Below are 14,736 nucleotides of genomic sequence, written 5' to 3'. Positions count from 1 at the left end.
TAAGGCCTAATTAGTTACTACTTGTTTAGTCGCCCTTCAATGACCAGTATCACCTTCCTGAGAAATATTGCACAACATTTTAAAAGACAAAAGACTACTACCTAAAGAAATGCAAAATTAATTGGAGCAGCAGACCCCTGTCATCATTAGATTGGGCCTTTGACTTGCCTTTCCCTTCTGTTGGTATAGAAGGCAAGGGTATCTGGTCTCTCCAGCACAAAGTTTAGTCCTTGTACCATTTGTTTTTTGTCGAAATGTGTTGTGAACTGTTTAAGTAATCAGAGTATCCACCTCCCCTCCCTGTACATTAGTACTGAGGGGGTGGTGCCCTGTTTCTCCAACACAAAATTAGCGTTTGTACTGTTTGGCCTTCTATACATTGTTCACTGTTTTAATAAAAAGATATGGCCAAAAATTTTTTTTAAATGTGTAAATTAGCACTGCTGCTTGAAGAGGAACATGTGTTGGGAATGGTGCATGTTCCAGATTAAACTGTCGGAAGTAAAATTGAAGGCTTCTGACAGGCAAATTTACTGGAGTGTAGCACTGTTCAGTAGAGAAGATGTGAGAGATCAGATCAGTCCATAAGAAGGTTGTTTCGGAGTCTGCAAACAGTGGGAAGAAGCTGTTTTTGAACCAGTAAGAGCATGTTTTCAGACTTTTGTATCTCCTGCCCGATAGAAGAAGTTGGAAGAGTGAATAAGAAGGGTGGGAGGGTTCTTTCATTATGCTGCCAGCTGGAGATGTAGATAGAGTAAGTGGATGGGAGGCGGGTTTGTGTGATGGACTGGGCGGTGTTCAGGTCTCTCTGTCATTTCTTCGATCTTGGGCTGAGCAGTTGCCATACCAGGCTTTGACGCAGCCAGATAAGATGCTTTCTATGGTGCATCTGTGGAAGTTGGTAAGAGTCAGTGTGAACATGCCGAATTTCCTTAGTTTCCTGAGAAAGTACAGGCGCTTTTGTGCCGTCTTAGTCGTAGCGTCAACATGGGTGGACTGGTGCAAAGTTTTGTTGATGTGCACACCTAGGAATGTGAAGCTGTCAACCATCTCCACCTCGGCCCTGTTGACAGGAGTGCGTACGATACTTTGTTTCCTGAAGTCAATGACCAGCACTTTAGTTCTGCTGACGTTGAGGGAGAGATTGTTGTCGTTACACCACTCCACTCTATTCTCTATCTCCCTCCTGTTTTCTAACCCATTGTTGTTCGACTATTGTGGAGGAGGGGCTGTTGTTTATCCTTACTGATTGTGGTCTATAGGTCAGAAAGTCGAGGATCCAGTTGCAGAGTGAGGAGCCACGTCCTAGGTTTTAGAGCTTTGATATGAGCTTGGCTGGGACTATGGTGTTGAAGTTGGAGCTGTCAATAAATAGGAGTCTGATGTAGGAGTCCTTGTTGCGCCAGGGATGAGTGCAGGGCCAGGGAGATGACGTCTGCTGTGAACCGGTTGTGGTGACATGTGAATTGCAGTGGATCTAGGCATACTGGGAGTATGGAGCTGATGTGCTTCATGAATCTCCGGCATTTATTGTCGGGGTCCTGACGGGGCACGGTATGTGCTTCATGACCAACCTCTCGAAGCACTTCTTTATGATGAATGTCAAGGCCACTGGATAGGAGTTGTTGAGGCACTTTGCCTAATTCTTCTTTAGCACGGTATGATGGTGGTCTTCTTGAAGCAGGTGGGGACCTTGGAACGGAGTAGGGATAGGTTGAAGATGTCCACGAACATATCCGCCAGCTGGTCCGTGCAGGATCTGAGTGTACGACCAAGCACCCCGTCAGGTATACTTTCAAGATGGCCGATCTGACTTTGGAAGCTGTGATGGTGGGCATGGGTGTGTCTGGGACTGCTGTGGCAGTTGACAGTGCTTTGATGGTTTCCTGCTCGAACTGAGCACAAAACGCATCGAGTTCATCGGGGAGGGGTGTGCTGCTGCCTGAGATTCTATTCGGCTTTGCTTTGTAGCCTATTATGTAGTTTAAGCCTTGCCACACCAGACGAGAGTCCGTGTCTTTAGTCTGTGACTCTAGCTTAGTCTGATAGTCTCTTGGCATACCGTACAACTTTGCGGAGGTCGTACCTGGATTTCTTGTGTAGGTCAGAGTCGTCTGACTTGAACGCCTGAGACCTGGTTTTCAGTAGGGAGTCAATCTTCCGATTTAAGCCATGGTTTCCGGTTCAGGAATTTACACACTATTTGCTTTGGCACGCAGTCTTCTACATGTTTACTGATGAAGTAATTCTGGGCTGAACGCTTTCACGACCTGGGGGGTGGGAGACAGAACTGGCTGAGAACAGGGGGAATTGGAGCCACCATGTTGTTGGCAAGAATGCTAGTGCGTGGGGGGGGGGGGAGAAAGAGGGGGGTTGCACTGTGCAGCTCCCGGAAGGGTTGGTTTGCAGAAGGACAATGCAGCAAACTCAGGGTGGTAGGGGACATCCATGTGTTAAGTATGGCAGGGTGGTAGGGGACATCCACGTGTTGTGTTAAGTATTGGGGGGGGGGTACAGGAAACCCCCCCCCCCCCCCCCCCCCCAAAGAATAGTCACCTGGAACGGCAGGAGATTCGACGGCCCGGTGAAAAGATCCAGAGTCATAGATTTTACACCGTAGAAGGGGGCCATTTAGCCCATTGAGTCTGCATCGACCCTTGGAAAGAGCACCCTACTTAAGCCCACGCCTCCATCCTATCCCCATAGACCAAGTAACCCTGCCTAGCCTTTTTGGACACTAACGGACGATTTAGCATGGCCAATCTTCGCCCATCATAAAAGTCTGAAGGGCGACATAGTCTTCTTCCGAGACACACGTGAGGGAGAATGACCGACTGAGGTAAAGGACCGATTGAGGGTAAGGACCGACTGAGGGTAAGGAAGAGCTAGATAGGACAGACTTATCAAGCGTGCTATGGTACAAGGGCAATGGGGATGTCCATACTGTTGGCAAAGGACAACATTTACATTGACAAACACAGGGATGAACCCGGGGTACGGTATGTAATGGTTAGCGGTGTCCTGGAAGCGATAGTGTAAACCAAAACACTCTTAACTGGAATGACGCCGGCTTCATAAGAACAACCATGATGAGACCTGAGTACAAGACCGAAGGACTAATAAATCCAGCCCCAAATCGGGGAAACAATCGGAAATGGCTGACGAACTGAACACCTTTGTGGAGCAGATGGGAGGGTAAACATGTGGTGGTTCAACCATCGAGGGGGATGGAATTCTCCTTCTCCCAAGTCCACAAAGTATATTCCTGTATTGACTTCTTTGCAGTTGGTAAATCGTTGCTTCCAGGGGTAATGGGGCAAAATATTCTGCAATCGTAATCGCGGACCATGCACCACACTAGGTGGATGTGAAGTTGGAGACCGGCCGAGCCCAGCGTCCTCCCCCCCCCCCCCCCCCCCCCCCCCCCCCCCTCCGTCTCCCCATGGAGGCTGGACACAGCCTCCTCGGCGACGAGGTGTTCTGCAAAAGAATATCACAAGCCATTGATGGGTATATAACCTGCAACCGAATTAGGGAGGTGTCACCCTCCATTTTCTGGAAGGAGGTGATAAGGGTGAAATAATTGCATACAGGGCACTTGGGGATAGGAAGGAGAGGACGGCTAGGCAACGGCTGATTGACTCCATATTGGATGTAGATCGGCGGTACTCCACCGCCCTGACCGTGGAACTACAGAAGAGAATCTTCAGAGAAGAACTGCAAATGGAATTTGACCTGCCCACCACCTAGAAAGCAATGAACCAACTCCGCCAGGCACAGGGATCCTCTATGAACATGGAGACAACGCCAGCTGCCTGCTGGCCCACCAGCTGAGAAAGCAGGCAGCTTTGAAGGAGATAGCATAGGAGAAAGACAGGAACAGCAAGTTATTCACGGCACCAGGCAGAATCAATGAAGCCTTAGCGACTTTGTACCTCCGAGCCCCCGGAGGGGAACCCGGAAGGTGAAACACTTTCTCAACGGGCTGGACAGACCAGCTGTGGAGGAGGAAAAGAGACAGAACTGGAAACACCACCAGAACTGGGGGAAGTCATAGGAGAGCATCTAATCCATGTAGTTGGGGAAGGTACTGACTGGGTCCATACAGATTCCTGGTGGACTTCTGTAAAGAATTTGAGGCAGCACTGACCCCGTTCAATGACTCACTGTCGAGCTGCACTCTGCTGCCCACATTGGCGCAGGCCTTAAGATTGCTGATCCTTTCAAAAGGACAAAGACCTGACTGAGTTTGAGGAATCCAGGCCCATCTGACGCTAAAGTCCTGGTGACGCTCCTGGCAAGGGAGGTAGTCGCGGAGGATCAGACTGGCATTGTTGAGGGCAGACATCTAATGGCGAACTGCAGGCGCTTGCTGAACATGATGACACCAGAAGTGTTCATCTGCCTGGTTGCAGAGAAGGCCTTTGACAGAGTCGAATGGAGGTACCAGAATGGTTTGGGTTTGAACTAAGGTTCACCTCATGGGTGAATCTACTGTACTGTACTCGGTGAGCGTACGGACAAATGCCATCAGCTCTGAATACTTCCGGCTGCGCAGAGGTCCAAGGTACCTGGTGATGTTGGCCACTCTTGACGGCACGGTGGCGCAGTGGGTTAGCCCTGCAGCCTCATGGCGCCGAGATCCCAGGTTCGATCCCGGCTCTGGGTCACTGTCCGTGTGGAGTTTGCACATTCTCCCCGTGTTAGTGTGGGTTTCACCCCCACAACCCAAAGATGTGCAGTGTAGGTGGATTGGCCACACTAAATTGCCCCTTAATTGGAAAAAATTAATTGGGTACTCTAAATTTAAAAAAAATAATAATAAATAAAATGTTGGCCACTCTTGAGGATGGGGAATCAACACCGGCACCATTTCTACCTGGGTGCAATATCCACTATGGCCCCCATTTGTAAAAAACAAAAACTCACCCTGCAACAATAAACGCTTCCTTTAAAAGATGGCGGCAGGACGATGGGGTGCTGACGGTAGGGGACCTTTCCATAGAGTATCAACTCTGGGGGAACTAACTGGCGAGCTCCAGCTCCCGAAAGGGAACAAGCTCCGGTACAGGCAACTAAGAAACTTCCTCTGCAATGAGACCGCAACATTTCCCCAGGCACTCGTACACATCCCTCTGGACAGACTTTTAACATCGGACAAACTAGGGGATGGTAGTTGCGCTGACAAGTACAGACGACTGCTAGAGGAAATAAGGGCCCTGCTGGATGATACTCGGGAAAATTGTGAGGAAGAGCTAAGCATGGAGATCGGAGAGGACTGTGGATCGAAGCACTGTATAGGGCGAACTCCACCTCATGCTCCGGGATAAGCCTAATGCAGCTGTAGGTAGTGCATAGGGCGCACAAACGGGTTCTTTTCTGAGGTGGACGACAAATGTGAACAGTGCCAAGGAGACCCCGGCAACAACACCCGCATTCTGGTCCTGTCCCAGACTTGTCGAGTACTGGACCAACTTTTTCGAGGCCATGTCCAAGATTGTGAGGGTGGAGCCATGCCCACTAGTGACGGCCATTGGCTTGTCAGAACAGCCAGAGCTCTTTATGGGACAAGGGCAGACGCCTTTTCCCACCGGAGACTCCTGCTCAACTGGAGATCAGCACCACCCAAGGCTGCAGACTGGTAGGCCAACTTGGCGGAATTACTCAAATTGGAAAAGATAAAAATCACCATCAGAGGATCGGAGGAAGGCATCCACAGTACATGGAAGCAAATTACCAACCTATTTGAGGGCCTGTTCATGACCAGCAAACTATAAGGGAGAGGGGGGTGAGGGGAACCGAAACAGACAAAGGAAGAGGAGGAGCATGGGAGAGGGGGAGAAATAGAGGCGAGAGGCAGCGTGATGGGAGGAGGGAAGACACCACTCAGAGTACAGGGGAAGCAGGGCAGAGGAACCAAAAAGCGCAGAATGAAAGACAGCCCATGGGTGTGGTCACAACAACATCGGTGACTGCAAACACCCCTGGTATGTTTTAATCAAAAATGCATACAGGAAAATAAAACGACGATTGGGGGGAAAACAAATTAGTCTGGTACAAATACATTGTAAAACATGGGGCCATATGTAAATAGTCAAACAGTACGGTTGTGGTAACCGATTACTGGGAGCCCAATGTTAACCTGCCCCGTAGCTGTGTATATATGTTTTATGATTTATTTGTACCAGATTAATTTGTTTTCCCTCCATCGTCGTTTTATTTTCCTGTATGCATTTTTGATTATTATTTTTTTGCAATGTTGTCACAATCCAAGACAAAAACCAATAAATGTTTTTTAAAAAATATCGACTCTTTATTTCTCGTTGCGGAGATTATTTCGGATCCAACTTGTCACTTTTCCGTGTCCCATGGGATTTCATTTTTCTGATTAGTCTGCTGTGTGGAAGCTTGTCAAATGCCTTCCCAAAATCCATGTAGGGAGCATCCACTTCACTGCCTTCATCAATCTTACTTGCTACTTCATCAAAAAAATTGATTTTAACTAAGTAAGATACGATCTTCCCCTAACAAAACCATGTTGGCTATCCATGATCAACTTTCCAAGTGACGGTTTATCCTGTGTCTTTGAATTGATACCAATAACTTGCCTACGAGCAAAGTCAGACTGCCCAATAATTTTCTGGCCTGTCCCTCACACCATTTTAAAATAATGGTACAGGGTATAACGTTTGTAGCCTTCCAATCCTCTGGTACCTCATCTGTACTTGGTGAGAATTGGAAACTGACAATCGGAGCAACCGCTGTTCTCTCCCTGGCCTTACTTAACAGTTTGGGCTACAATTCATCTGGCCCTGGTGAATTATCTGCCTTCAGGGTGGTCAGTGCCTCCAGTTCAGTTATGCTTATTCTATCCAATATTTCACACTCCTCTTTAACTTGAATGATCCCTCTACTTGGTAAGACCAACACAAAGTACTATGAGAACCCTGCCCACATCTGCATCAACGCATAAGTTACCATGTACATCTCTGTTATTTTCCTGCTCTTAATGTACTGGTATAACATCTTTGGGTTACCTTTGATTTTACTTGTATGAGTATTTTCTTGAATCCTCTCTCTGCTTTCCTAATTTCCATTTTTACGTCTCCCCTGTACCATCTATGCTCATAGGCTTTCTATAGTATTAAGCTTAGTCTTCAATTTCTATGTTGTTTGGGAAAGGAGAATTAGAGTTAAATAGTTTTTTCCAGTCTCAAGTCCTAACTTTATACACATAGGCATTGAAGACCCATGTGCTGCAGTACAGCCTGCTGATATTTTCTCCTGTGTGAAGAGTATATTTATCAAAGCAATAAAGATACCATGTATGTCGATGTGTTGCTGGTATATGACACAAACCCGCTATAGTATAATCGGGCCAGATCTAGAGACCGTGAAGGACTGCAGGCTGAGATCTCAAATTCCTTGCATTTGAGTAAAATGCAATTTACTTAAGGATGAACTTCCTTCCTAAAATACAGAGTTGAGATTCGTGTATCTCTGAATCACTCACGGGGCATTTTTGGTCCATGGAGATGGTAATATTTATTTTAACTGTTCAGACCTGTTCAGTGATGACCTATCATCCTCTATCCTCTTACTTTCTAATCGACTGGATGGTTCTGAAAATTGAATTTTCTAAATTTTAGACAAGCTGCTACATGAATAATGTAGGATTCGTACAAATCATTTGTATGATTTGTGTATTAAACATTTTATTGCACCAGGGTTTGTCTTTAAATATTCTGCAGATCTTGTTACGCCTTCTGATATTCCCCTAGGATACTGTCTTATTTGGGTTTCCTGTACAATACATGTCCTTGTTGCATTTTTGTGCAGATCCCATGCAACGGCAAAGCAGCCGATCGTATTCATCAAGATGGAATTCACATTCTTGTTAACATGAATGGGTACACTAAAGGAGCACGGAATGAACTGTTTGCTCTTCGTCCAGCTCCTATACAGGTCTGTAACCAATTAATTCATTTAAAAGTTATGATGTAAATGAAATAATGGTAACCAAATTGTTACATATCCCGCAAACCACAATGTATCAGTTCAATACTGATATTCAACATTTTAGTGATGTTGAACATTTCCTTATTGTTTTTTATCCTGGAGTTTACCTTGGTGTATTTAAGCCCTGCTTGATAGTAAGCTGAGTCTCCAAAAATTGTTGTTCTATCCCTATCTCAACTGTGTTCTGCCAAATCCATCATCTTTGTCTTCACAGCTTTCCAGGATTTTGTTCAGTGCTTCATTTACTTAACTTCCGGAATCTAAGATGCGCAAACTCCAAGCCATCCAGAACGCTTCACCCACATCTTTTACCCATCTTCTCAGTGCATTGAATTCAAAATGTCACCTTGGTCTTAACATTCCTCTATGACTTTTGCTGCTCCTTAACAACTTGGTTCCAACTTGTGCCCTCTGTTCTTTGACACCGTCTGTGAAGGGATATCGATAAGTGAGTGGGCGATAAGATTGCAGATGGAGTGTAATGTGGGAAAATATGATTGTCCACTTTGCTGAGAAGAACAGAAAAGCAGAACATTATTTTACTTGGGAGACTTCAGAATTCTGCAGTATAGAGTGATCAGAGTGTCCTCATGAATCATAAAAAGCATGCAGATACAGCAAGTAAAAAAATAGGAAAACTTTGCTTCAGCTATATTGGCCCACACCAAGAGTACGGTGCAATTTAATTTATTTATTTAAGGATGCACTTGCATTAGAGGCAGTTGAACAAAGGTTCCCAATGTTGCTTTCGGGGATAAGAGGAAACCTTGAGCAGGTTGGGCCTATACTCTTCGAGTTGAGAAGAATGAGGGGTGATCTTAGTGAAACAAAAGATTTCCCATCCACCACCACTCTCCGCCGCCTTGCTGAACTCGTTCTATCTCTCAACAACTTCTCCTTTAGCTCATCCCATTTTCGCCAAATTAAATCGAAGGTGTAGCAACGGGTACCCGCATGGGGTATGTGGAGCATTCCTTGTTCCAGGCCTACCTCGGTCCACTCCCACAACTCCTTTACTGGTACATTGATGACTATTTTGGTGCTGCTTCATCCGAACCTGGTAAAATTCATCAACTTCGCTTCCAGTTTCCACCCCTCTGTCACTTTCATCTGGTCCATCTCAGACACTTCCCTTCCCTTCCTTGGCCTTTTAAAAAAAAAAAAAATTAGTGTACCCAATTAATTTTTTTCCAATTTAAAGAGCAATTTAGCGTGGCCAATCCACCTACCCTGCAAATCTTTGGGTTGTGGGGGAGGAACCCACGCAAACATGGGGAGAATGTGCAAACTCCACACCGATAGTGACCCAGAGCCGGGTTCGATCCTGGGACCTCGGTACTCTCAGGCAGCAGTGCTAACCACTGCGTCACCATGCTGCCCTTTCCTTGACCTTTCTGTCTCCATTTCCGACAATAGGCTATCTACTAATATCCATTACAAGCCCACTGACTCCCACAGCTATCTGGACTACAGCTCTTTGCACCCTACACCCTGTAAGGACTCCACTCCTGTTCTCTCAGCTCCTTCGCCTCCGTTGCATCTGATCCGATGATGCCACTTTCCAAAGTGGTGCATCGAAAAGGTGTTCCTTCTTCCTCAACCGTGATTCCCACCTACAGTTGTTGACAGGGCCCTCAACACTCTCCTCCCACCCAGAACAAGGATAGTGTCCCCCTCGTGCTCACATTTGATCCCACCAGCCTCCGCATGCAAAGAATAATCCTCCGCGATTTTTGCCAACTCCAACGTGATGCCACCACAAAACACATCTTCCCTTCACTCCCTCTGTCAGCATTCCGCAGAGACCGTTTCCTCCGAGATAATCTAGTCCACTCTTCCAACATACCCAACACCTCTCCCATCACCCATGGCACCTTCCCATGCAATCACAGTAGGTGTAACATCTACCTCTTTACCTTTTCCATGCTTAACATCCCAGCCCAAAACACTCATTCCAAGTTAAGCAGCGTTTTGCAACGTTTCACTTGCACCTCTTTCAATTTGGTCTATTGCATTCACTGCTCCCAACGTGGTCTCCTCTATATCGGAGCATCAACGCAGACTGGGTGATCGCTTTCCTGAGCACCTTTGGTCTGAACATAGAACATAGAAAATACAACACAGAACAGGCCCTTCGGCCCACGATGTTGTGCCAAACTTTTGTCCTAGATTAAAAACAAATTAATCTACACCCCATCATTCTACCGTAATCCATGTACTTATCCACTAGCCACTTGAAGGTCCCTAATGTTTCCGACTCAACTACTTCCATAGGCAGTGCATTCCATGCCCCCACTACTCTCTGGGTAAAGAACCTACCTCTGACATTCCCCCCTAAATCTTCCACCATTCACCTTAAATTTATGTCCCCTTGTAATGGTTTATTCTACCCGGGGGGAAAAAGTCTCCCCTCATCCTTCTCTGCTCTAATGAGAAAAGGCCTCTCACCCTCAACCTTTCCTTGTAAGACCTACTCTTCATTCCAGGCAATATCCTGGTAAATCTCCTTTGCACCTTTTCCAAAGCTTCCACATCCTTCCTAAAATGAGGCGACCAGAACTGCACACAGTACTCCAGATGTGGCCGTACCAAGGTTTTGTACGCTGCATCATCACCTCATGGCTCTTAAATTCAATCCCTCTGCTAACACCATAGGCCTTCTTTACCGCTCTATCCGCTTGTGTGGCAACTTTCAAAGCTCTATGAACACCCCAAGATCTCTCTGCTCCTCCACATTGCCAAGAACCCTACCGTTAACCCTGTATTCCGCATTCATATTTGTCCTTCCAAAATGGACAACCTCACACTTTTCGGGGTTAAACTCCATCTGCCACTTATCAGCCCAACTCTGCATCCTATCTATGTCTCTTTGCAGCCGACAACAGCCCTCCTCAATATCCACAACTCCACCAATCTTCGTATCGTCTACAAATTTACTGGCCCACCCTTCAACTCCCTCATCCAAGTCATTAATGAAAATCACAAACAGCAGACCACCCAGAACTGACCCCTGCGGTACGCCACTGGTAACTGGGCTCCAGGCTGAATATTTGCCATCCACCAGAACTCTCTGACTTCTATCAGTTAGCCAGTTAGTTATCCAACTGGCCAAATTTCCCACGATCCCATGCCTCCTTACTTTCTGCATAAGTCTACCATGGGGAACCTTATCAAATGCCTTGCTAAAATCCATGTACACTACATCCACTGCTTTACCTTCATCCATGTGCTTGGTCACCTCAAAGAATTCAATAAGACTTGTGAGACAAGACCTACGCCTCACAAATCCGTGCTGACTATCCCTAATCAAGCAGTGTCTTTCCAGATGCTCAGAAATCCAATCCCTCAATACCCATGCGACGACACATGTCTATAATTCCCCATAGATCTGGGGCCTAGCGTGTCTGTAGTTTATTTCGTTTTGCAAGGTTGGGCTTGACAAATCCATTCCTTGTTCCTGCATGGATGCAGATGGTTCCGTAGAATCCCTACAGCGCAGTAGGAGACCATTCTTCCCATCTAGTCTGCACCCACTCTCCAAAAGGCCACTCTACCTCGGCCCACTCCCCCACCCTATCCCTGTATCCTCATAACCTCACCTAATCAACACATCTTCTGGACACTAAGGGTCCAGAACATGGCCAATCCACCTAGCCTGCACATCTTTGCACTGTAGGAGGAAACCAGAGCACGTGTAGGAAAACCAGGCATACATGGAAGAATGTGTAAACTCCACCGAGACAGTTGTCCGACGCCGGAATCGAACACAAATCCCTGGCACTGTGAGGCAGCAATGCTAATATCACTGTGTCAGTATGGAGTCCGGAAAGGGAAGGCTGTGTTGGGTCATTGATACCATTGGCCCTACTGGAGTGGAGGCCGATCTATGTTGGTACACACCCAGTCATGGCCTTGGAAGTTTACCCTGATCTTCCATGATGGTTGTGGGGCTGTGCGGTGTGGAGTGTGCACCATTTTATTATGCTCCCATAACGTTATCTTGTTTCTCCCTCCATCTACAGTGGGGCAATGCATCCAGTTTTGTTTAATGATGGTATTAAACCAATTGTGATGTTGTTTTCCTGTTCCATACAGTGCACATGTGGGTTAAGCGGTGTCTTTTCTCAATAAACCTATTTATACATTAATTCATTATAAAAATTTATTTTTCAAGATTACACATGTTAAGATTTCCGAATCACTGAATAGCTGAAAGTGTAAAACGACGTGAACCAACCAGGATGAAAGGCAGCTTGTGGCCGCAGCTTAGTTTTTTTCATATCCATTAATAATCTAGCAGGACGATTTCCAAAATAAAATGGACAAGAAATTTCATACGTACCAAGTCCTTCTGATTTTCAGCCTGCTTTAAAGTCATTTTGGAGAAATACGCCACATTCGAGATAAAAGCTGAAGTGACCAGCACGGTGGATGTCAAGCTCCCCTTCACCACCCTTTCCACGGCATTTCCAGCAGAGATGTGCCAGTCTCCAGCAGAAACCGCATCATCCTGGTCCTCTTGCACCAGCCGTCCCCGGGCGGTTCTGGAGGCTGTGACTCAGTCACAGTTCCAAGCTGGTCTATGCGCCCGGACCAAATCCCCCACAGCTGCAACCTCAGTCGCCACATCAAACTGGCCACACACAGCCGTGCGGCTCCCATTGGCTATTCGCTGCTCTACCCATGTCTGATTATATGACGTCACAAGAAGAGGCGTGGCTCCAGGGGAGAGGCCCACCTCCACTCCCATCAGAATACCCATTACCTTCCTGCAAACATACTCTCCTCACCAGTCAAAAAATACTCTCCAGACTCCAAAAAGCCTGATGTGCACAGTACAGTGCTTCCAGCAGCTTTTCTTTATAAAAAAAAAAAAAATTAAAATGTAAGGTTGACACCTCCAGTGTAGTACTGAGGAAGCGCTGAACTGTCCTGAATTAGATGATAAGCCCAGGCCCTGTTTGCCCCCCACCTCCCGCACACACATGCAACTCCTACCCACTAGGGTTGCCAGACCACCAGGAATGGGTGTAGGTCTACTGGAATCAGCATCAATCTCCCGGTGGCCAAAGAGAAAAATGAAATGAGATGAAAATCGCTTATTGTCACAAGTAGGCTTCAAATGAAGTTACTGTGAAAAGCCCCTAATTGCTACATTCCGACGCCTGTTCAGGGAGGCTGGTACGGGAACTGAACCCGCGCTGCTGGCCTGCCTGGGTCTGCTTTAAAAGCCAGCTATTTAGCCCTGTGCTAAACCAGCCCCTAAACCAGAGAGCATTCGGGAAGCATTAATAATTCGATATCAACAACCATCATCACCATAATCATCATCTTTATTATCATCACAAGTAGACTAACATTAACACTGCAATTAAGTTACTGTGAAAAGCCCTAGTCGCCATACTCCGGCGCCTCATTCAAGACTCTGACATTCCCATTGCTTGCCATTTTAACACAAGATCTAGCTCCCATGCCCACACGTCTGTCCTTGGCGTGCTGCAATGTTCCAGTGAAGCTCAATGCAAATTGGAGGAACAACATCTCATCTTCAGGTTAGGTACGCTACAGCCTTCCGGTCTCCACGTCAAATTCAACAACTTCAGATGATTAGTTCTGTCTCACCTCGGCCCCTTTGTTTTTATTCCATTTCATTTTGTTTTTTTAAATAAATTTTTTCCAATTAAGGGGCAATTTTAGCGTGGCCAATCCACCTACCCTGCACATCTTTGGGTCGTGGGGGGCGAAACCCACGCAAACACGGGGAGAATGTGCAAACTCCACACGGACTGTGACCCAGAGCCGGGATCGAACCTGGGACCTCGGCGCCATGAAGCAGCAATGCTAACCACTGTGCTGCCCATTCCATTTCATTTGAACTGTCTTTTACATTTTATTTCTTTCTTGTCTTTCTCCATATATATCTCCTCCTTCCCCCCCCCCCCCCCCCCCCCCCCGCCTTTCCTTACCTTTTCTTCCCTTTGCTTCCCCTTCCCCATCCCATCTACATCCGTCACAGTTTACTCCCTGATTTTAGTTTCTCTGCTATTTGGCCGTTCGCACCTTTTGTTCTCTCTGGGGACTACCATTAGCACCTTGGTTTCTTTGGGTATTGGCACCCTGTTCCCTTGGTTTCTGAACCTATGACTCCCCTTTCATTCCCTCACCCCACAGTATATATATTTCCCACTTTCTGTATCTTTTGACAAAGGGCCATCTGAACTCGCAACGGTAACTTTTTTTTTCTCTCTCTCTACAGATGCTGCCAGACTTGCTGAGATTTTCCAACATTTTTCTCTCGATTTTTAGGGACCATGCTAGGTAGATGCTGAGAGGATGTTTCCCTTGGAGGAATCTAGACGTAGCGGCAAAAGTTGAAAAATAATGGGTCTCCCATTTAAGACTGAAATGAGGAGGAATTTGTTTTCTAAGTAGTGTTAACCTTTGGAATTCCTCAATCCAGGGAACAGTGAAGGTTGGGTCATTTAATATATTCAAGACTGAGATGGACAGATTTTTGATCTGTAAGAGGAATGAGGGTTATGGGGGACAGGCAGGAGGAGTTGAGGCTGTTCTCCGATGATACCCAATTCTATTGAATGGTTGAGTTGACTCATTTGGTCAAATAGCCCACTCCTATTTACTTTGTTTGTATGTCTGTTGTTGGTCCCCATCAGAAACGTCATCCCTGAACCAATCACTCCATCCCTCTCCCTGGCA

The 14,736-nt window shown here is 46.4% G+C and overlaps 1 protein-coding gene across 2 annotated transcripts in view; it reads left to right on the top strand.

Moving 5' to 3' along the window:
* The window catches only part of LOC119951137 (UDP-N-acetylglucosamine--peptide N-acetylglucosaminyltransferase 110 kDa subunit), a 125,813-nt gene that overhangs the window by 67,233 nt on the left and 43,844 nt on the right, over positions 1 to 14,736 (top strand). For both annotated transcript variants that reach the window (XM_038774141.1, XM_038774140.1), the window contains exon 15: positions 7,840 to 7,965. In XM_038774141.1, coding sequence (XP_038630069.1) covers positions 7,840 to 7,965 — 126 coding nt within the window. The remainder of the gene's footprint in view (positions 1 to 7,839; positions 7,966 to 14,736) is intronic.

This window comes from Scyliorhinus canicula, chromosome 17 (genome assembly GCF_902713615.1).
Source record: "Scyliorhinus canicula chromosome 17, sScyCan1.1, whole genome shotgun sequence".
NCBI lineage: Eukaryota > Metazoa > Chordata > Chondrichthyes > Carcharhiniformes > Scyliorhinidae > Scyliorhinus > Scyliorhinus canicula.
The sequence above is the reverse complement of the archived record's forward strand: the minus strand, read 5'-3'. Positions and strand labels throughout refer to the sequence as shown.